The sequence below is a fragment of the Drosophila montana genome, unplaced genomic scaffold (assembly GCF_035044405.1).
Source record: "Drosophila montana isolate Dmon_TW-CO22-7 unplaced genomic scaffold, ASM3504440v1 contig_3200_1, whole genome shotgun sequence".
Taxonomy (NCBI): domain Eukaryota; kingdom Metazoa; phylum Arthropoda; class Insecta; order Diptera; family Drosophilidae; genus Drosophila; species Drosophila montana.
The window spans coordinates 8,813,257-8,836,988 of NW_026998080.1; the positions used below are offsets into that span (position 1 = coordinate 8,813,257).

Sequence of the window (23,732 nt, forward strand, 5' to 3'; positions counted from 1 at the left end):
CACCAAAAACTTGCAACCTTATGACATGCTCCTTATTTATTGTGTGTGCTGCGACCTTTGCCGGCTGCGCGTAATTTATCAGTTGCTTTGTCTGTCTGGGGAATTGGGCCGAAAGAAGAAGGAAAAACTATATATAGCTATGGATATAATCCAAAAATTTAATTAGGCGTGGCAAATCTGAAGGCAGCGCCCTTGGGACGCTGCAGCTCTGATGATGATAATAAAATCGATAAGTCGCGCGCGCGCGCGTCTTAAGCTTTAATTACACAACACTGAGAGAGAGAGACACATACTTGCGGCATTTATGACGCCTGCTGCACATACTGATGAGTGCTGCAGCATTGTTATGATGGCCATGCAACAGCATGTGGCATGCGGCATGCGGCATGCGGCATGTGGCATCTGGCATGTGCTCCCGCTTAATCGCCGCTTAATATTCATGGCATGTGGCCTGGATGTGTGACCTTAAGGCAGGCCTTGCCAGGATATGACGACGACGAGCCCCAGTGTCTTGGCAGTCAGGCGGCATTCGCATTGTTTAAATATCAAATAAAAACCTCAACGGCACTCGCATTGTTCAGCAGGCGACCTTAGAACCCTTTCCGTCCCCCCCTGTTAGGTGCCATGCCCGCCCGCCTCCCCCACCAACAAGTTGCGATAACAGAAATCAATGTCGTCTGCGGCAACTTGTGCCAGCTGCATACAAATGCGAGCGCAGCGCTTGTGCCAAGACGTGCATCAGGTGCAAATACACCTGTTTCGCATATATTGCCCACATTTCCAAGTATTACGGCACTCGATATCTAAGCCAACAATTTGTCAGACTAGCTGTAGGAAGAAAGAGTTGACTTCGGGCTGATCAAATTATGCTGTAATATGATTTGTGAGCTTTATGATTTACATATTTCCCGGCTTTAACTTCTTGGAAAATAATGTGGGAGAATATTTATTTATTTAAACGATTCATAGAGTTAAATAGCTGCCAGAGCCTTCAGCTAGATGAGAGCATGTGCTTCAATGTAAGAAGTTTGAACACTTGTTTACTTTTAAACATTGTTTTTCTTAGATTTAAGGTAATAGGTTATATTTCTATTCATATTCTTATTTAAATATCGCTGAGATTTTGAAGGAATGTTAGTGTTTTACATACATATGTTATCTACATTAGAATTAGCGAGTAAATTTATCGGTTTACCTTGATAGAAAAACTCTTTTCTAATGCGGGTCAAAGCGGAACAGGATTCTAGTGTGTGTTGTATTTCAAGTATATGAAATCGAGTTTTTCACACAAATTGTAACTAAAAATAATGCTGCCAGATTTAGATGCCAAATTGATCTAGAGCTCAAACCATGAAAAAAAAAGCCAAAGTTTTGGCCGAGTTATGGGTGAGGGAAATTTCGACCTATTGGGAAATTTCGACGATGGGAACCTAAAAATCGTGATTTTAAAATTAAAACCTAATTTTGTCATTTAATTTGAGGCCTGATTTGGCAAGTTTAAGAAATAAATATTGACTGCCAATTAAAATTGCTGAATAGCCAATTGATAGGCCAAAAACGAACATAATTTAAAGATCTGGGTTTTTCTACTCGCAATAGGCAAACAACGTAATAATGTTTGTAGTTGGTCAAGAAATATTTTTTATTTCACCAAAACTCAACTTTATGTATCCCTTTTATCAATAATTCCCAACAATATAACTAAGCAACAGGAACTTGCTCCGATAGTTTAGTTTGTGCAGTTAAGGCTGCGACAAAGCCAGCTGTTCTATAGGTCTCTTTGATGTCTGCATAACAGATTTAATGTGCATAGTAGAAAAGCCTCTGGCCTCTGCGTCTAAATATAGAAGCACACAATATTAAGTATACGCCACGGTTGACCGCATTTGCTGAATGCTTTTGACATTTGCGAACGCCTTAAGGAGTGTGCGGGAATGCAAATTGTTAGCTGCACAACGTGTCGTATGCGCAACGTGAAGCCCGTCGAGTGCCCAAGTGTACTGCATTAAAGCCAACTAAAAATTGACCTAATTGAATGGCCACATCCCCGACTCTTGGCCCTGGCCCATTGACAATTGATCAAGGAAGAAAACTATTTTAAACAATTTACAGGCCAGTGTCGAGGGCGACGGCGACGTCTGCGTCAGAATCAAAGTCAGCGTCTTTTTCCTGACACTGACAGTGACTAAGTGCATGTATGTCAAGGGGCTGTCTGTGTGCTTGTGGGCGTGTCTGGTGCACTGAATTGAACACAAATCAAATCCAATTGCAAGCACACAGAGCTGGGTCCGAGTGCCGTGTGTTATGCAATGCCACACATGTTGCACATGCCACAAATGTCGAAGCGAGCAGCTGAATTATTGCACCCGACTTCTGTCAAGATATGTCATATCGCATATTTGTCTATTTTATGTAGCATGCAACAGCTGTCGCCAAAGATTTTTTAGCCATTATCTGGGCAATAAAAATCTCAAGCCGCACATAAAAAAAAAAAAAGAAATGGACAAGTGCGAGTGCCAGCAAAAAAAAAAGCGTTTGCTAAGGTGCGCCTGCCACGGCCCAAAGCGAATGCCATGCCCGCGGCTGTCCCCTCGGCCCAGCTGCTCCGCCCTTTTCTCTGGGGAGGGCTTTGCTGCTGCTTTAAATGGTTTCGATTTCACGTCCATGCCGATTTTATGCCTCGCTGATGGATTCAACGTGTGCGTGTGTGTGTTTGTTTGTGTGTGTCTGGTGCCAAAACAATAAAAACAAATGCGCTCGGGGCCAACTCTGTAGCGCTCCGTATTTGTATACAGTAGCTCGGTAACTGACGGCGACGCGGAACAATAATATCGGCAACAAGAAACGAAATAAAAATACCCATCCAAAGTTGCGGAGCGGGAAATAGCAGAAACAAGCCCATTGGGCTGAGCCGCGTTTCCACATAAAACAAGTGCAAATGTTGTTATATCTGAATTCTTGCCTCCTAGATACCCCGTATGTTTATTTATTTGGTTATTATTTATTGATGGGCGACAAAATAGGTGTTGACTAAGAATTTAATACATGAAAATAGAAAAATTCAAAGCTAAAAGCCTAAAAGCCAACTAAACAAAAGGAAGGAAAAAGTTATTAAATAGAGAAAGTAAATGTGTGATGTATATAGACGAATTGGGATAAAAAACAATATTCATTATAAGTTAAATTAAATGTTATTAAATAGATGGGCTAGAAAGATAGTAATGGGAGATGGGGGTCTAAGCAAGATTATAGATAGATCTAAGGTAACATATTGTGTATGTTATATTATCTTTTAGGTACATCAACTATTATTAAGCTAAGCGACTCGGTGTCAAAGTTGTTTTTAATTTGTGTATAAATAATTACCAACAAGTAGAAAGAAACTTCCAAAAAAGAGCAGGATGTCTGTGTAGATCAAGAATTGCCCGAATGTAGCTTAAGCAGAGCTTGCTATCAACTCTGTAAGTGTTATCCTTCGAAGCTTCAACTTGTTGAGAATTACAAGCGCCAAGCAACATGAAAAGCAAAGCGAACATAACAGAATTCATTTTTGTGGTGTCTGCAACTGGTTAGAGCCTTAGCGTAGACATATATCATATATCGTATATATATATATAAATTTTACTTCGGAAATAAAGGCTATATAAGAGTGTAAATAGTTGCTGCCTGTTACACACAACAGCACAAATTGAAGCACACTCCCCATGCTACCCAGTTTTATGTGTACAGGGTGTAGAGCAACAAAAACACGTGTTTCCATCTACGTATATATTTGGCATGCGAAATAAATTGTTATTACCTCTTTTTTTATTACTGTTCGCTGTTTATTCGGTATGCAATGCATATTTTGATGGCGCATGTTATTTTACGAGTCCGCGCATAAATCGCACGCTGCATAGCCAAAGGACTGCACGCCTCCCAACCGAACCCAATTAAATGGCTAACAATTTGATTTTTGACTTTTTTCAACAAAAAAAAACATCCAGGGCAGCGATGTGTCCGCAGCTGAGGCTTATGCATTCGACGACTTCAACAATTTAATGAAGGTAATGTTTGACCCACATTTCCTGCATCAACATGCAAATCGACATTTCGGCATATGTATTCGTATTCCACATTCATATCCATTAAATTCACACACACACACACACAGTCAGAGGGAGAGGAAAAGAGGGGGGGGGGGGGGGGCGCTAAAATTTGTGGCATTGGCCGCAACCTTCTCGGAAAATTGCTGCTCTTGGTCGTCGGGCATCAAAGAATTTCCTCATTTCACAATTTTTGCCGCCTGACGCGTCCTGTGTGTACGGCTCCGGCCTGCCTGTCGACTGTCGACTGTGGACTGGCGCCTCTCCTTATTAAATTTCATTTCAATTTTAGTTGATTAAAATCGTTGCCACTCCCAGCGACCAGTTGAGACGCAGCAGCTGATGTTGAAAAATGAAGTGCAATTTAACTTTCTTTCTTCCTTTTACCGCCTTTGACCTTTTCTTCTACTTGTTTCTTATATAGTATGCCATATTAACGAACCCCGAGCCAAATTTGTGAGAAAATGTCAAAAAATAAATTTAAAAAAACGTCAACTGTTGCCTTTGTTCTGCTTAGATTGTTAAATAATTCAGTGGCTTAAAAGTATTTAAGTTTTTATTTTATGTTTCCATAAGTCAGAGCTCTTGGGGCCGAACTCGTCAAAAGTTACAAGCAAAGAAAATTGCGATTAAATAAATTCGTGCCAAACTTGAGTGCAGGCTTGAGCTTAAGCGCTTTGTTCTTAGCTAACCATAATGTATAAAAAGAGAAAATACAACGGGAAGAATAAATGTTTTTAAGATATAAAATGTGCTTAAGCAGCATCGAAAAGTTCTTCACAGTCATTAAATAAGTTTTGCTTCCAGCGCCAAATAAAGATATTAATTATTATATTCATGTAGATTTATTATCAAGATAAAGCTAGCAATCAAAGTCAAGCCTCGAAAATTTCACGATTCGAACCAGCGTCTCGCCTTTAAATTGGTTCTAATATGCTTTATTAAACTTATTCGTTTGAGTCTGCGGTTCGTGCTAAATAGAATATATTGTAATACCTTGAAGTGAATACTATTTGATTTATTTTATATAGAATTTTTAAGTCTGCAATTTTCAGCTAAAGTCTTTTCGCTTAAAAGCTATTCACGACTGCGATCTATATAAAATGAATCTATATTACATATGCAAATAGCTTGAGTATGTTTTTAAAAGACAACATCTTCTTTTGAAAGTTAGCTCTTAAATTACTTGAGAGCTTTTGAAATGTTCTAAAGGAATTAATAGCAATTTTAAAGTTAGGAGCTGCTGCATTTTTCTTTTTTTTACATGCGTACGAAAAGTGTGCAGAAAATTTCAGTTTTGCTGAGGACAATGGGAGAAAAAAATTTGTGTAATTTGATATGCTCTTGTATGACTATGCATAGCAAATGTGTGCGTGTGTGTGTGTGTGTGTGTGTGGGAGTGTGTGTGTGGGAGTGTGTGTGTGGGAGTGTGTGTGTGCATGTGTCAGTGTTGGTGTAGGCATTGTTTTCACAGGCTCACACTGAAAATGTTGGCATTGGCATAAGGCCCAACAAGGCTGTCCGAAAGAAAACCAGAGCAAAACAAGCTCAACATTAAGAACAAGGCAAAAATGTAGCAGAAAAAAAAAAAAAAAGGGAAACTAGAATCCATGGTCAGAATGAATGTAAAAGCCAGGCCAACAGCAAGTAGCTGATTGTTTGCCCAACTAATGGCAGCTCCGAAGGCCAACAACAAACGCAAATTGGCAATGCCTTCTTTAACAATATGCCCCCCCCCCAAACGAACTGACAAAACGAAAAGTTTTCTTGTTAATTTATGTGCGCTTTATTTGAAGCTAACAAAACTTTTGTTAAAAGCATAAAAATAAATAACTTATTAATTGCCAAGTTGTGTTGTTGGTGTTCGACAAAATCAAATTAAATTTAACAGCAAGCCGATCGAAAAAGCAAACAGTTAACGCAAGACAAAAGGCCACAGCAGAAGTGGCAGCAGAAGGTCAAAGAGAGGGAGGGAGAGAGAGAGAGGAAGAGAGAGTCCTTTTTATGTGTTCGAGAAGGGACCTTTAACTTTTTCAGCAAATGTGCAACGGAAGGAGATGTCACGGGTATGTGTATAGATAGAGTATATGTATTCTTGAGCAGTATCAATAGTCGAGGTATTAAACTCAAGTCCGTGTGTCTGTCTGTCTGTCTATTTGTTTCTTTATAAACTAGTCACAATACTTAGCTCAGTTCCACCTCATGTTGAAATCAACCTAATCGGACTGCTATATCATATATAAGCTATGGAAATAATTGATTAAGTATTAAGTTCTTGTTTGTAAAACTTTTTTGTCCAGCTTATATGAGCAATATTTTATCAACTTTGGAATATGATATCATACAACTATATGGAAAGAATTGATCGAAAATTGATTTCTTGCTTGGTAATCTTTTTTTTTTTGTTTTCAAGATGTCTTAACGAAGATTGTACCATGCTACTTACATTTGAGCAATATTTTATAAACTTATATCATATATCTGTATGGACAGAATCGGTCGAAAGATAAGTTCTTGTTTGAAAGTCTTTTCTATTTTTCAAGATATCTTAACTAAAATTCTACCATGCTCCTTACATATGAGCCAGATCTAATCAACTTTGGATTATTATATCCTATAAAATCCATATGAATTGGTCGACAAATAAGTTTTACTTATCTTTTTTTCGAAGCTATCTGTTTTTGTGGTTATCTGTCTTTGTAGAAAACTTGAGCAAGCTGAGCTATTTCGAACTTTTCTGTTTTCCCAACCTAACTGCAAAATCGTTTCAAATCGAATAACTTAATGATATGGCGCCTATAGCAAGAATCGATAGCAGATTAAGATTTTGTATAAAGACATTTCTAAGCCACATGTCCAAGAAGGGCATTAAATTTTCGGCGTGCCCAAACGCTTTTTATTTCTTCTTTTTTCGTGCTGTCTGGTTTTGTGTTTACGTAGCTGTTTTGAGACTGGGTTTGGTTGGGGTTGTTGTGGCCTCTGCGGGCTTGTTTGTTTATCTGCATGTGCAACAGCAACAACAACAACAACAACAACAACAGCAACAACAGCAACAGCAACAACAACAAAAGGAACAACAACAACATTAACAAGTCAACAAGCCTCCTGCCAAATGTCCCACAAAAAAGCGCAGTTTTTGCGCTCGACATTTTTGCCATGCGCATAATTGTGGTTGGACATTTTTGATTAGCGCATGTTAATTGCAGCACCTCTTATGCCGCTCCAAACCCCCCCCCCCCCCCCCCCCCCCCCCCCCCACCCCCTGTCCTCCCCCCTTTATCCAACACCTGCGGCATTTGGGCCCTTCGCATTGTATTGACATTTGCGTCTAAACGTTTTTCCACACGTTTTACCGCTGCGCGCGACCGGCACGTTTTCAGTGTCCAGTTTTTTATTTTTGGTTTGTTTGCGGGCCTTGCCACGCCCACGCGCGCGCGCCTAATTTCATTAGGCAAACAAATTGTGCAGGTTTCATTTTTGACATGCTCTAGCCAGGTGTGTGTGCGAGTGTGTGTGTGTGTGTTTGCTGTGCTGTGCGCTCCAACGAGCAGCTCCACTTGCTGGCAAATGAGTTGGTTCTCAGCAACATGAATATTATTAATTAAAATCGTGCAATGCATGAAAAGGTTTGTTTGCTTCCCAACTGAAGCACTTCTATTGGCTGCCTTTGCCATTTTCTGACTGAGAGTGTGTGTGTGTGTGTGTTTGTGTGTGTTTGTGTTTGTATTTGTGTTTGCTTTAGACAATGTTTGCCCTTTATTAGAAACGTGTACCTGGCTTACAGCCCAGTCTGCTGTTTCTCTCTCTCTCTCTCTCTGTGTGTGTAAATTAAAGGCAATGCCTGCACATTTTTCTCGAACTTTAATATGCTATATATGCTATATACTCTGCAATTGGATGTGTGTGTGTGTGTGTGTGTGTGTTGGTCAGAAGCCTGAAGCACACTACACAAAACTCAAAGAGGCATATTGTTTTACTATAAATTCAGTTGTTCATTTGTGCCTGCCGAAAAGATATAGTTTAAGTTTAGATAGGGTTAAAAGATAGTTAATTATGTTTACAAATTTGTCAAAAATCATTTTTATATATCTTTATATAGGGTCAACCAAGTATGTTGGGTAACATGTCTGTTAGGACTTTGTGTAACTTAATTAACTTAAACTTTCCTGGGGAAAATTCAAATGAAGTGTCATTATGGAATATAGTTTATTATATATTATATTATATTATATAAATATACATATTAAATAATAACTATAATTTAATATATAATTGATACACAATAAATAATAAAATATATTCCATAATGGCATTTCATTTGAATTTCCTATGGAATATATATTATTATACATTATATATTTAATTATATTTATCATTTCCCTTAACTTTATATAATCTTGACTGTAGCTCATAGCAAAGTCGAGCATGCCTCGACTTGTCTCTTATTTGTAATTTCTGTTTGTTTTTTTTTTTTGTTTTTGTTGCCTTTTTGCGCTTCACACGCTTTGGCTCAATTGGGTTTCGACCTGTACAGGTTGCCATTTTTTTGTACGTTTTATTTTTGCATGATTTCTCGTTTCTGCCATTTTTGTACTTTTCTGCTCTTTGGGAAATTAATTGGATTGCGCGCTTTAATTGCCAGGCAGGGAGCTTGCCAACGGCTGACAAATTATTAATACGATTTTGCAGGACACAATGTTAACAAGAGCTGAAAGCTTTGAGTTATTTTTTTTGGTCTGCAAAAAAAAGGACTGTACAAAGCTGAGTGCCGTGCGTGTAAAAGATGTGCAAATAAATAAATGCTCAAAAACCAGCGAAGAGTAAATATTAAATATGCACAAAAAGATACAAGTAAGAGGTACTTATCGGGAGCTCTCGACTAGGGGATACCCTGAACCCTCTTCTTCCAACAGGCGATAGGCATAAAATGATAGATACTTGATATATATATACTATTCTAGCAGCTACATGTCAAGTTTGCTGACTCTAGCTTATATTATTTACCGAAATTGCCCAAAAGACAGGATTTCGATATCGATTTTTTCGATCTGCACGCGGACTAGGAGGACCTACAGTTAAAATTTCTCTAGCTCTTATAGGTTCTGAGATCCTTGCGTTCATACATACGAACAGACGGACAAACTGACGGTTGGACAGACGGACGGAAGGACAAACAGACGGACATGGCTAGATCGACTCGGCTATTGATGCTGATCAAGAATATATATATACTTTATGGGGTCGGAGATGCTTTCTTCTGCCTGTTACATACATTTGCACAAATACATTATACCCTTTTTAACCATTTTCAATGGGTTCAGGGTATAAAAAGCTCGCATAATAATTTCGAGGAATTCGTGTCGTCGTCTTATCAGAACGAACCTTTTTCCTCTTATTCTGCCTTTTAGGGCTGACAGCATTTGCGGCAAGAGTGTTATATTTGTTGAATAAATATCATTCGAGTGTAGGCAGGCACCTGTCGCAGCCTTTACATTTCGTATGCGTTGTGTTTTGACAACCTTTTTTCGCTTTCAATTCGAATGATAAGTAAAACGCTTTAAAAAAAGAAGAAAAAACGGTTTGTGTGTGTTAAACATGCCAGTAAGCAGAGCTGTAAGCTAATTGCCGCTCGTAAAAGATGACAATAACAAGCGCGTTGCAAATTAGACATTTAAATGTGGCAATCAGTCGCTGACGTGTGCCACAAAAAGCGGCAACAAGGCAGGATTTGAGGCAGCCCTCGAGCGTTTTAAGCTGGCAGCTTAACGAGCAAAAGCTGGCCCTTCCTCCCTCTCTCTCCCCCTCCCCCCTCCCTCTCTATTTGTGGCCGCAATTTGTTTTGCGGCAGGACACTTTGCAATTTTAGTTGACTAGCCTATCCTGACCCGGCCCATCCTTGAGCTGGGTTACGTTTTCGGCTGCTTTGTCTCTTTATGTAGCGCAAAGAGTCTTAATAGTTTTTTTTTTTTAATTAGTAATTAGCCATTATTAGCCCGTAATTAGCCATTTGCTTTGATACTGAATGGCATTTTTAATGGCACTTTTGCCACGTGCCCCCACTTGCCGGCTGCCCCCTTGCCCTTGCCACCTGTCGCCACTTAATTGAATTGAAAACTAACTCAACTCGCACGTAATTTGCTTTTGGAAATTTTCATTACGCAGCGTCATGCCCCAACGCCCCCGACCGACCGCCCCCCCGCCCCCGCCCACACTCAGCTGCACGACACGCTTCCGCTGCTGGCAGAAGGCTTTTGCCAAAGTAGCTCTGGCCAAATATTTGCTTTAAGGGGTTTTTGCAGTCGTAACTCCAGGACCAGGCAGCGTCAACTGTACTTTGTTAGCTGTTTGGCGTTTTACACTCTGTTTGTCTGGGCACAAGTTAGTTCCGAGTGCGAGCAAAAAACAAACAGAGAAAAAATAAGTGAAAACTTGTTTAATTGCAAACAGCTGGTAAAAGTTTTCGCTCGCAATGCAGTAAACGCTTCAGCTGCCACTAACTTGGCTAACACACACACACACGCACGCACACACTCGCACACGCACAGCCATGCTGTCTGTTTTAGCTGTCACAACATTGGCCTTGCGCCATGATGTTGCATTTTATTTGGGTTTATGTTTTAGCCCTTCCTATAAAGTTGTCTTTTATGGCCACAATTTCAAGCGAGCTGCGGGCTGAGCGACTCTCTCCTGCGTTTCATCATAAAACTGACAACAAAAAAATGGAAAGAACTTCTATTTAATGTGTCGCAGATTAAATACCCTTGTAGACCGTGGCTTATAGTTTGTTGAATATGTTTGGAGTATAGTCAAATTTAGAATTTGCTGAATTTTGATTAATTATTAGGTACAATTTATGAAATTAGTTTATAAGTTTGTTGTGGGCGAACCACTTATGCAATGAAATGAGCATAAGAAAGTAATTGTTAAATTCTCAACGATTGGAACCGATTGCTGAACAAGTTAAAGGAATAGGAACAAGGATCATTTTCTACATGAACTAGCAACAACTTCGCAATATCTTCATGCAAGAACTGAATATGTTAACGATCATTCTGTGGCAGCTATGTGATATAGCGGGGCGATCCGATCTATGCCGACATTTGTGCTGTCTGGAACAGAGAGAAAGTTTTATGAGAATAGCCTTAAAACCGAGAGAGAGAGGCTGGTTTGTATAGAAAGAAGTAGACGTAACGCCTCCGCTGTTTACGCTGATCAAGAATATATATAAACATATTCTAAGCTTTACACATTTGATAAGCAAATGTATAATACCCTCTGTAAGGGTATAGAAAGAATGCACAAACATTTTGACACACACCGTCACACGGTAACTGGCGCTGGCAGCCACAATTTACGATAAGGTTGCGTATACGTAACTCACCTGCAAATTGCGTATACGCAGAGTTAACTGTCTGTGTATTTGTGTGTGCGTGTTTGTGTGTGCGTGCGTGTGTCAGGAGGACAGTTTGCTTTTGATGTAAAGAGGCACTCGAAGCAATTTTGCGCTCTTATCCCAATCAACGTGCAATAATAGAGCGGGCCAAAACGAACCGCAGCGGACACACACACACACACTCAGACACACACACACGACCCCAACCCACTATTATAGAACGACTTTTGTTTTTGCTTAACGTTGTCTCTAGAGCGACCATCAGACACATCAGCAACAGGGCCAGCAACAGCAACAGCAACAACAACAACAGCAGCAGCAGCAGCAACGCCAGCTTCAATCCTCGCAACAACAGCAACAACAACAACAACAACAACGAGGGGATGGGCTATCGGGCGACACGTTGTCCTCATTACCACAAGCATCGTTCAACTATATCAACTCCATCGTGGGCAGCGGCGTCATTGGCATACCCTATGCCCTGCACCGCGCCGGCTTCGGTCTGGGCCTGGCGCTGCTCATCCTGGTCGCCTACATAACCGACTATTCGCTCATTTTGATGGTGAGTAGCTGGCCGGGACATCGAAGGTCTGGCGTGAGAAATGGCAAATGGTTTGCTCGAATCGGAAGCGGAAACGGAAATTAGATGCGTGTCTCGTTAACAGCGTGCTGCAAATTAAACGCATTTCCGCTACGAAAAAGACCAGAAATTTGCATAATTTACAAAAGCCAGAGGAGAAGAGAGGGGAAGAGAGTCAGGTAGATAGCTAATAAGTGCGATTTATTATTGCAGGTTCGATGCGGTCACATCTGCGGCAGATTCAGCTACCCGGGCATCATGGAGGCTGCCTATGGCAAATACGGCTACTATTTGCTATCGCTGCTGCAATTCATGTATCCCTTTCTGGGTAAGTTGCCGCCAATCGCCAAATCCCATCAATGTGTGCCCACAATTTTTGGCAACGCAAGCACACACATCCCCACCTCCATTCCCAGCCCCAGCCCCATCCCCGCCGCACACGTAACTAACAAAGTTTTGCCATTTTACAGCCATGATATCGTACAATGTTGTCGTGGGCGATACCTTGTCTAAAGTTCTGGTACGCTTCTTTCCCTCGTGGGGCGATTCCATGGGCGCGGTTCGATTGGGCGTCGTCTTTTTTGTCACAGTCGGCGTTGTCGTCCCTTTGTGCCTCTATAAGAACGTCTCCCGTCTGGCGCGCGCCAGTTTCATTAGTCTGGCTTGCGTGGTCTTCATATTGTTTGCCGTCATCATAAAGCTTATTTCCGGCGACTATAAAGTGTGAGTATATAAATATATCTATGCATAAGATATCACAGTCAGCGCAAAAGTTTGGCGTTTGGCTAGAGGATATTTAATTTGTGACAGTAAACGGCTACAAATTTGATTGCCTGAGGCTGTTATAGAATTGTTTAAGTTCAGTTTTTTGAGTAGCAAATTCCTCTTATTACCCTTTTAAGAGTTCATGGTTTGTTCTATAGATTAACATACTCTGATCTGATTTTAGCCAACAGAAAACATATCTTATTATCCCTATGTATTAGTCCTGAGTTTCGTATGTATCAGGCACATCAGCTTGTCGATGGATATTCATCGTGAGCCCGATTTATACTCATCTTAAGTATTTTGAAAATGTAATATTTTTAATGTTTTGTGTGTTAGTTTGGTAAATAGCTTACGGGCGAAAATGTTATGAAAAGCGATGGTTCCTAGATGACCCATTTATCTTTGATTAAACTATATCATAGATATAGTCCAGGTAAACCTAAATAACCGAATACTAGAAACATGCGCATGGCCTAGAATATTCAGTCGACTCCAGTAGTAACCCCTTCCCATTCTTTGATTTCTAGTTGACTCAATATCCTTGGTTATACCATACCAAAGATATAGTCCTGGTGAACCCAAAGGACCAAATCCCTGTGAAATTCGCTCGGAAATGGTCCACAAACATGTATGCTTTTTATTTCAGCCACCCCTCCTCCCTCTGTGGTTCTTAGATGACCCCTATATCCTTGGTCTTTTCATACCATCGATAGAGTCCTGGGGAACCTATAGTTCCAAATCCCAACAAAATTCGCTTTATATCTTTATACACAATTAAATTAAGATTTAAAAATTAACGGTCACAAAATGCCCGGCCGTTTACAGAAATTTTGTGGCTGCTGCTAAAAGCGGCAGTAAAAGTATGCCATTAAAATTTGCGATCTTTGATTTAACAGATGACTGTTAAGAATATATTTCCAGCCTGCGGGTATGCAATGAAATTTTTATTTAAAAAAAAATTTTAGTTCGTCTACCTGCTGGTCATTTCTGTTCGCCTGGAATTTTTGCAAATTTCCGTTCAAGCCGGACGCCCCCATTTACCAGGGGATGTTAACAGTGGTATGTTAACTAACAGTGTCTTAATAGTAAACTGTTAAATAAGAGCTGCTTAACAGTTAACTGTTAAGAAAATTGCAAGTCATCATTTTTGCAAAAAAAATTGCTGTGCATCTACCTGCTGGGCATTTCTGTTCGCCTGGTATTTTTACCAAATTTCCGTTCAAGCCGGACGCCCCCATTTACCAGGGGATGTTAACAGTGGTATGTTAACTAACAGTGTATTAACAGTAAACTGTTAAATAACAGCTGCTTAACAGTTAACTGTTAAGAAAATTGCAAGTCATCATTTTTGCAAAAAAATTTCTGTGCATCTACCTGCTGGGCATTTCTGTTCGCCTGGTATTTCAGCTGAATTTTTATTCGAAAAATGTGAGCCAACGGCCGGGTCTAGCGCAATAGCATTTTGCGACCGTTCATTTTTAAATCTTAATTTAATTGTGGATAAAGTTATAAAGCGAATTTTGTAGGGATTTGGGACTATAGGTTCCCCAGGACTCTATCAATGGTATGGTAAGACCAAGGATATATGGGTCATCTAAGAACCCCAGAGGGAGGAGGGGTGGCTGAAATAAAAAGCATACATGTTTGTGGACCGTTTCCGTGCGCATTTTGCAGGGATTCGGTCCTTTAGGTTCACCAGGACTATATCAATGGTATGGTATAACCAAGGATATGTGGGTCATCTGGGAACCACCTGTTTTGATCGTTTCCTCGCCAAATCTGTATGGAAAATGCAAAGAACCGCAAAAATTAATTTGTTCAAAAACTTTAAATGGCCATATCTCGGTCATCTCGGCCAAATTAAGCCCGATTTTGAAGAGATTGGCAATTTTGTTATTGTGGAGGTCCAGAGAATCAATTGGCATCAATTTGATTTTGTTTTTTCGTGGGGATCCGTACGAATTTAAAATTTACAGTTGATATTTATTTTTTTAAACAAGCAATAACGAATTTAAGTTAGAATCAGAAGGCCCAGGGCGTTCCTGAATGCGAGTCATCAGCGAGCGAGCTTTTTTCATTACGTGTTGTTCGCCAATCTGTAAATGAATTATAAAAATGAAATGAATATAGGTAAAATATAATTCCTTCGGCTGGTGCAGAGAGAAGGTGTTTGCCTTCTTTCCTTTTCAGGTAATTTGTAAAAATTATCAAAAAATGTATCTTTCTTAATTGTCGACGCTGTCTAATAACGCGCACAGATTTATTTGCATTTTAATTACGATTTGTTGGCGCTGGCGTGGGGCAGCAAATTTATGAGCAGAGTCCTTGGCGGGCGGCTAAGTGCTGTGGTTGTTGTCCACATGCCACATCTACTGCTTCATCACTTATTTTTTCTTCGGCTTTTTTTTTGAGAGGTTGAGTCCAGCCCGCTTTAGTGCTAAGTGGCGCTTTAGTGCCTTCGAATCTGCGGCGACTTGCACCGACCCCGGCGGCATTGAACTGCGCGCAGTGCCATAAAATGTAGTGTGCCACTTGTTTGGCTTTTATGGCTTTTCATTAGTTTGCCGCAGTGGCTGTTGCACGCAGCAGACGCCGTCTCACTCGCGCTATCTGTGCCGCTTCCTATCTCTGTTTGTGGCTGACTGCGAGGGCGACTCGTTAGCAGTTGCCACAGTGTTGCCAACGGCGACGACGTCGTCCCCGCGCTTGACTCGAGCTGCCAGCCAAACACCCGCTCCCTCTGCTCCTGCTGCTGCTGCTGCTTCTGCTGCGTATTTCATGGTCAACGGGTGCTCGAGCTTTGTGCGGCGATTCCTACTTGTTGTAGCGGGGCATAAAATTTAAATAAATTTCCAATTTGTGTACTTTTGTGCCACGTCTCACATTGTTGGCTGTCCGCAGCCCCTTTTATCTGTGCCACATAACGCTCGAGAAACATATAAACCTCAACTTAGTCCATTGCTTTTTTGTGGCCATATTTTACATTTCTGAAAACGTAAAAGAAAAGGGAAATGTTAATTTGGTGTTAACTTTGTGTAATTTATTTATACTTTGTTTTTTTTTTGTTGCTTCCCACGTAAATATGTATCCTTTTTGCCTGTTGCTGCCCGTAGCACGGATACGGCCGACTCTTGGCGCTTCGCGAACTCGGATCTAATACCCGCCACGGGCATTATGGTGTTTGGTAAGTAGCTGAGCGGGAGCCGCATTAATGTATATATATATGTGTGTGTTTACTTATGCAACAGCAGGCACTTCTGCAAGGATAACAGCTAGATGATTGCGGCTAAGCGCGGCGCACAGCGTTGCCAGACAGCTAGACAAAAGAAAGAAAGAAATAAAAACAATTTAATTGCATTTGCCGCTCAATGTCAATTCTAATGCTCACTCACTCTCTCTCCCTCTCTCTCTCTCTCTCACTTTGTTCTCGCCGTCTCGTTCTGCACTTCGCACAGCTTTCATGTGTCATCACAACACGTTTCTCGTTTATCAATCGATGCGCGAGGCGACCATGGAACGCTGGGAGAAGGTCACCCACATCTCGATTGGATTTGCCTGGACTGTGGCGGCGCTCTTCGGCATTGCGGGCTACTCAACATTCCGCGCCCTCTCACAGGGTAAACTAATTGACAATTTCGCTCGCATTTAATGGCATTTGCCCCGGTTACTTCTACCATTTTATTTTACAACGCTGTAAATCAGCTTTAATCTGTAGCGCATTCTTTTACTTTGGTTTTGTGCCCAATTTCATTGCAGGCGATTTGCTGGAGAACTATTGCTGGGATGATGACTTAATGAATTTCTCGCGTGTGCTCTTCTCCATATCCATATTGCTGACATTTCCCATCGAGTGCTTCGTTTCACGTGAGGTAAGTTGGGCAGTCCTCCATAATAATACCCTTTACAATGGCAGCTCAACTTGAAGTTTGTGAGGTAATTTGTAGCTATTAAAGTCCAAGCTTGTTTTCTGCAATAATAGATAAAAAAAATATATTAGGCCAATTGTTAGTTTGTTTTTGATTAAATTGAAAATTAAATGAAAATATAAATGAATTGAATTTCTGTAATAAGAACTTAAACATATCTTAATGCATTTCACATAAGACATCTGCAGATTTACAGAACATTTGTATCCTTGAGATACTTAGTTTGTTTAATGCTTGGCACTTTATTTTGACCAGCTGCTGCTGCTGTCCAATTGCAGTCATTTTGGCGAAGCTGCTGCCACACATAGCTTACATTTTGGTTCGTGCCACACACAGTTGCATTTTGATAAACTAGTTTGTGTTTGCTTTCTTTCTCATTTTCGCTGCAACATTGTTGCTGTTGTTGTAGATTGTGCGCGCTCTGGTGCATCGGTTTGTGCTGAAGGAGCCCATCAGCGAGTTTACCCAGGACAAGGATCCCAGCTTGGAGAAGGGCGCCGAAATCGATGAGTATTCGAAAGCGATTACCTTGGCCATTGTGTTCAGCGCCTTCATAATATCGCCCATGACCGACTGCCTGGGCTCCGTCTTGGAATTGAATGTGGGTTGATTTTGATACCGATTTGTACACACATACACACACACACACACACACACACACACACACAGTCGGCCATAACAAATAACAACTGGCTGGAGCATTGTAATTTCATGTAAATTTTCTGAACAACTTAGGGTCTGCTGGCAGCCATACCCCTGGCCTATATACTGCCCGGCCTGGCCTACATACAAATGGAACCGCATGCCCTCTTCAGCCGGGAGAAGCTGCCCGCCCTGGGCCTGGTTGTATTTGGCGCGGTGGTTACCATACTGGGCGCTGCGGTCCTCCTGCCAGGTCTAATGGGCGACGATTGCCGTTCGGATATTGTGATGGGCTATTGCCGGCAGGAGTTCCAGAATGCCACCACCACCGCACAGGTGGTGCTCAATTGAGTCCGGCAACGGCAACAGCAGGAAGAGGCAGCAGCAGCTAAGCCAAAAGTCATTAGTTAAGTCATAAGCATTGGCAATACATTTGCATTGATGTGGGTTTTACGGGTTGTGGATTCTAGATTGCAGATTACGGTTTGCAGATTGCGGATTGCGGCTGGGGTTTACATTTTATTTATTCATTTATTTCTTTTACTGGGCTTAGCTTTTGTACTCTTGCAGATTTGTATTAATGTGATTTTATGGCAGAGTACGTAAGGCATTTATATTCATTTATATTCGTTCATATTCATAAAGTCCATTCTAAGTCTGTCCGTCTGTTTGTGCGCGGCCAAATGTTGATTATTCTTGATAAACTTTTTTTTATAAGTATATATATTTATATATCTATACAAAACTCAACCAAGACTTTGTTTTATCATGCTTCACACTATATTCCCTTTAATTAATATATTATTTATTATATGAGAATATGGTTTTCATTTGAGCAAATGTAAGCTTCACTTCGTTCTCCCCGTAGCTGTCAGAATTTAATAATAATTACTTGATGATATTATCATATGATAGGATATAGAAGATATATCATATAAATTTGATATCATAAAGCTTCCATGGAATTATATCATTATTCACACAGAAACTATTGATCGATAAACTAAGTTTATAAAGTTTACTAAATTATATTTGGTTTTTAGTTCGGATTGTTTCAAAAATTTCAAAAATATATATCTGCAAGGGTATTAAGAGCTTCGGCCAGCCGAACTTAGTTGCGCTTACTTGTATTTACTTTTGCTTTTATTATGATAATTTACTTATTTATTTGTTGTAGCTGCACCATTTTTGGTTTAGGGGCAAAACGAATACTTGTACCTGAGTCTCTGATGTTCAAAGTATCTCGAAACTGTGTTGTAGGTATCCGTGTGTGTGTATACGTGTGTGTGTGTATTGTTAGCTAACTGTGAGGCAAGTGATACGAAGGATTTGAGAATAGAAAAACCTGAATCTCAGTACAAAACAGCAAGTTGTTATAGCATACATATATTTCCCAAAATGTATGTGCACCCAGCAAAATAATCAAACTCTATTTACATATAATATGATTTCGATTAGCAGAGTTTTGTGTGCAGTTTTTTCTTCTTATGGTTTTATGGAAGGGGGGTAAATATATTATACAAAAAAAAATAACAAATTGTAGTGCAAGTTCCTTAGACGTGGTCGGTGTAATGCATGCAATTTTTTCGTCGAATAGTTGGTTATTGTAATTACAAAGTAGCATTAGCGTAGTCTGAATATATTTGGGCACCAATATACACACAAAACATGCATACAAAGCAGAAGCCAGATCAAGTTGCAAATAATCAAAAAGTGACAAGAAATTAAAATATAAAGATAAATAAAACCTATTTGTAACTATCTATTATATATGGCATATAGAGAAACTTATCGAATCGAATCAAATCATATTTAAACGTTTTATATATATGTATACAACTCTAGAGAATTGCTTCAGCTCCGAAATGTGACTAAGCTTTAACAACTTTTGAAATACACAAACAACAAACACAAGAGACATGAAACATTTTATATTTTGTATTTGACATAGAACTAAATGAACTATTTCTTTTAATATTTTTAATGTGGAACAACAACAGTTTTAAGTTGTTTTCGTATAAAATGGCACTGATTCTATTTTGCGTATTGTGGTATAATTATTATGTATGTACACACTGGTCTATTTTTGTACGTATTCATTTTGAGTTGACAAACTGCACGATATAAAGCGTATATATATATATATTATGTAAATACATATTTGTATATTGTAATTTTTGATATGATTAAATAGATCTTTTTTACCACATATTTAACATGGCAATATTTACACACTACCAATGCTCACTCACTCTTCTTCTTACTGGTCTATGGGAACCAAGTGTCGAACTACTCCGTTTTGCGTTCGATCTAAGAACCAAAGACAAAAACCCAAACAACTCTATCCTAAGAGCTTAAATACAACACAACATATCATGCAATGCGAATAGAAAACAATGGCCAAAACAATGGAGCACACAGGACATATATATTCAAGGGCTTTTCTAAGATACTTTTTACAAGAACTTACACGCTTTTACACAACAACAACAACAAGAACAACAACAGGAACAACACACGAGAAAACTGAACAACACTTGTATATACACTTTATAGAGAGCTGTCTATTCAGTTATTAAAAAAGATATATTATATATATAAATATATAAAAGATTCACCTCTTTAAATATCTTACTATTAGATACAAATTATGGAACTTTAAATGGATGAGACGCAGAGAGAGGTGGAAAGGTTTGAGAATGCGTGAGAAAATGATGGGTTCAAGGTGTGGGGAAAGAGTCAGCAGGAAAGAGAGAGAAATTGTGTGGAAAAGAGAGAGAGAGAGAGAAATTAATTCAAAAAGAGAGAAGACGTGTATGGAAGAGAGAGGAGACGCTCAGGGAAGGAGGGAAGCAGTGAAAAAAAGAGATAGTATGGAAGAGAGGGATGGACAATGAGAGAGAGAGAGAGAGAGAGAGAGAGTATAAAAGTGGGTGGCAGTGCAAAAAGAAGGGAAGTGTGTGCAAAAGAGGGAGACAGAAAAATAAAGAGAGAAAATGAAATTGGACAGAGGTAAAGAGAGAGGGAGAGAGGAGAGAATGGAGAGGAAAAGCTAAAACGTAAGAGAGTTGAGACAGAGAATTTGGAATCGCAAAAATGAGAAAGAATGAGAATAGAGCAGAACGCAGAGATCGAGAGGAAGTGTAAATCGCAGCTGATCAATTGATATTCTTGGCAATTCTAGGGAAACGTTACCTTTATCTGGCGTATATTATTTAAGCAAGTTGTTGATCTTAAAAATATAACTATATATATTTATATTTATATATGTTTATATATATGTATATCATAAAATTGTGCATGTAGTTAAATTAATTGATGTATTAACGAGAGCGCAGAGCGTAGAGCGTAGAATTTGTTGCAGATACTATATAAACACACACACACACACACATAAATATATATATTGACAAAATATAGTACATATATAATTTATATACATACAAAGAATAATCAAATTTCACTCAAATTAGTATATACTATAAATGTGTAAACAAATAAAGAATGTATTTTAGAAATATGCAATTATAAAAAAAAAAAGAAATGAAATGAAAAAATAACATTTGCGGTTTCTACTCTTCCTTATCAGCCACTATCACAGCGCATATTTTTTTGGGCACCACAAAATGTGTCCGTTCCCAGCAAAAGTTGAGCTTAGCTTGTGGTTTTCTATATTTTGGATAGCATTGATAGCATTGGCCTATAAAAGGCGTAGCCGGAGCCTAGAGAAGTCACAGTTCGCCAGCAACTGCAACAAGTGCTACAAGTGCCCAGTTCCATTTATTCACTTGTCCAGTTCCATTTATTCAGTTGCTCAGTTTTTTTACGACTGTTGTTAAGTTCTCGCTGAGATGGCCGACAAGAAGAATCTGCTGCTGCTGTTCGAGCACCCGACGGAGCCCGTCTTCATGGACAAGGGCAAGACGGTGACCGTGTTCGATGTGCCGGACAACTATCTGACCGATCGCTATCGGCCCATCAGCAACGAGGTGCAGAGCCGTGTCGGCGAGAAGGTCGAGCAGCGCGTCCCGGTCCGTGAAATCTCCATACCCGATCTGCGCATTCCGATGTCACTGGGCCGCGACGAGCAGTTCTCGCTGTTCATACCCAAGCATCGACGCATCGCCGGCCGCCTCATCGACATATTTGTGAACATGCGCAGCGTGGACGATCTGCAGAGCGTGGCGGTCTATGCCCGCGATCGTGTCAATCCGGTCATGTTCAACTATGCGCTGTCCGTGGCGCTGCTGCATCGTCCCGATACCCAGAGCCTGGATCTGCCCTCGTTCGCACAGACCTTCCCCGATCGCTTTGTCGACTCGCAGGTCTTCCGCGAGCTGCGCGAAGAATCGTTTGTGGTGCAGCCGGGCTCTCGCATGCCCATTGTCATACCACGAGACTATACCGCATCCGATCTGGAGCCGGAGCATCGTCTGTGGTATTTCCGTGAGGATCTGGGCATTAATCTGCATCATTGGCATTGGCATTTGGTGTATCCCTTCGAGGCCTCCGACCGCAGCATTGTGGACAAGGATCGCCGCGGCGAGCTCTTCTACTACATGCACGAGCAGGTCCTGGCTCGTTATAACATGGAACGGTTCAGCAACAATCTGGCCCGCGTCCTGCCCTTCAACAATCTGCGCGAGCCCATTGCCGAGGGCTATTTCCCCAAGATGGACTCACTGGTGGCCAGTCGGGCGTGGCCGCCGCGCTTCGATAACACGCGTCTGGGCGATCTGAATCGCGAACAGGATCAGATCAATGTGGAGCTGGGCGACTTGGAGCGCTGGCGCGATCGCATCTTCGAGGCCATCCACCAGGGCTTTGTCCTGGACGTGAGTAGCCAGCGAGGCAATTCCTTTTGATGGTCTTTTAATTATTTCCTATTCACAGGAGCGTGGCCAACGCATGGACTTGGACGAGGCACGCGGCATTGATATACTGGGCAATATTGTGGAGTCCTCCATTCTGTCGCCCAATCGCACCCTGGTGAGCGGACGAGGCAGCACGTATTCATGGCCAGGTTTTAATTCAATGTATACCCTGTAATTTCAGTATGGTGATCTGCACAACTTCGGGCACGTTTTCATCTCGTACTCGCACGACACAAACAACAAGCACTTGGAATCGTTTGGCGTGATGGGCGACTCCTCGACGGCGATGCGCGATCCGGTCTTTTACAGATGGCACGCGTACGTCGATCGCATCTTCCAGGAGCACAAGACCCGTCTGCCCGCCTACACGGACACCCAGCTCAACTATACGGGCATCTCCATAACGGGCGTCCAGGTGGCCGCCAATGGCAGCCAGCCAAATGTGCTGACCACCTTCTGGCAGCAGTCGGACATGGACTTGTCGCGCGGCTTCGACTTTACGCCACGCGGCAATGTCTTCGCCCGCTTCACCCATCTGACCCACTTGCCCTTCACCTACACGATCAATGTGAACAACGATGGAGGCGCCCAGCGCTTCGGCTATGTGCGCATCTTCTTGGCGCCCAAGAATGACGAGCGCGGCCAGCCCATGTTGATGCGCGAGCAGCGCCTGATGATGGTCGAGCTCGATAAGTTTGTGGTCTCGCTGAATCCCGGCCCGAATACCATACGCCGTCGCTCCACCGAGTCCAGTGTGACCATACCTTTTGAGCGCACCTTCCGCAATCTGGAGACGAATCGCCCGGCCGCCGGCAGCGCCGAGGAGCTCGAGTTCAACTTCTGCGGCTGCGGCTGGCCAAATCATATGCTCATACCCAAGGGCCTGCCCGAGGGCCTGCGCTGCGATCTCTTTGTCATGGTCTCCAACTATGAGAACGATAGGGTGAGCAATTCTTAGCTCAGCTCGGCTTAGCTTTATTTAAACTGACCCCTCTCTTCACCCACTCCCACACACAGATTGATCAGCAGCTGGTGGGCCGCTGCAGCGATGCGGCCAGCTATTGCGGGGTGCGGGATCGTCTCTATCCCGATCGCCAGTCGATGGGCTATCCCTTCGATCGGCTGCCGCGCACTGGCGCCGATCGCCTGGTCAACTTCCTGACGCCCAACATGAGCATTGTCGATGTCAGCATACGCCACGAGAATCGCACCACCCAACGCCAGGCCTAGTTGCAGTTCTTTGTGCTCTCAACTCTGGCTGACGACGACGACGACAATGATGATGATGACGACAACGCAACCTTCGCATAGATATAATCATAATAATCATATACTACTTGGCAATAGCCTATATTGCATCTTGATTGAGCTTTTAATAAAACGCATCATGGCATTTAAAGAAAACAATACAAATTCCTATAGAGTCCATTCATTTCTATACTACTATAAGATCGTGGCCTTAGA

At 41.3% G+C, this 23,732-nt stretch overlaps 2 protein-coding genes across 5 annotated transcripts in view; both read left to right on the forward strand.

The window, feature by feature from the left end:
* LOC135432476 (putative sodium-coupled neutral amino acid transporter 11) overlaps positions 1-18,187 on the forward strand; it is a 44,528-nt gene extending 26,341 nt beyond the window's left edge. For 2 of the 4 annotated variants that reach the window (XM_064688196.1, XM_064688197.1), the window contains 9 exons: positions 3,987-4,046; positions 11,732-12,040; positions 12,272-12,386; positions 12,529-12,781; positions 15,940-16,010; positions 16,282-16,443; positions 16,583-16,695; positions 17,162-17,353; positions 17,488-18,187. In XM_064688196.1, the coding sequence (XP_064544266.1) occupies positions 3,987-4,046; positions 11,732-12,040; positions 12,272-12,386; positions 12,529-12,781; positions 15,940-16,010; positions 16,282-16,443; positions 16,583-16,695; positions 17,162-17,353; positions 17,488-17,745 (1,533 nt within the window). In that variant the 3' untranslated portion in view covers positions 17,746-18,187. Of the gene's footprint in view, positions 1-3,986; positions 4,047-11,731; positions 12,041-12,271; positions 12,387-12,528; positions 12,782-15,939; positions 16,011-16,281; positions 16,444-16,582; positions 16,696-17,161; positions 17,354-17,487 lie in introns of those variants that run through there. The other 2 variants (XM_064688198.1, XR_010436909.1) reach the window with 2 other exon arrangements.
* Positions 18,188-21,139: 2,952 nt separating this feature from the next.
* On the forward strand, positions 21,140-23,681 carry PPO2 (Prophenoloxidase 2). The gene is made up of 4 exons (XM_064688194.1): positions 21,140-22,229; positions 22,288-22,383; positions 22,450-23,211; positions 23,286-23,681. Exons 1-4 carry the CDS (start codon positions 21,246-21,248, stop codon positions 23,496-23,498), a joined length of 2,055 nt encoding a protein of 684 aa, XP_064544264.1. The 5' UTR covers positions 21,140-21,245; the 3' UTR covers positions 23,499-23,681.
* The last annotated feature ends 51 nt before the right edge of the window (positions 23,682-23,732 follow it).

Coding starts and splice junctions, on each gene's coding strand:
- PPO2 (XM_064688194.1), top strand. CDS start 21,246: ATGGCCGACAAGAAGAATCTGCTGCTGCTGTTCGAGCACCCGACGGAG. Junction 22,230..22,287: donor ACCAGGGCTTTGTCCTGGAC/GTGAGTAGCCAG, acceptor TCCTATTCACAG/GAGCGTGGCCAACGCATGGA. Junction 23,212..23,285: donor CCAACTATGAGAACGATAGG/GTGAGCAATTCT, acceptor TCCCACACACAG/ATTGATCAGCAGCTGGTGGG.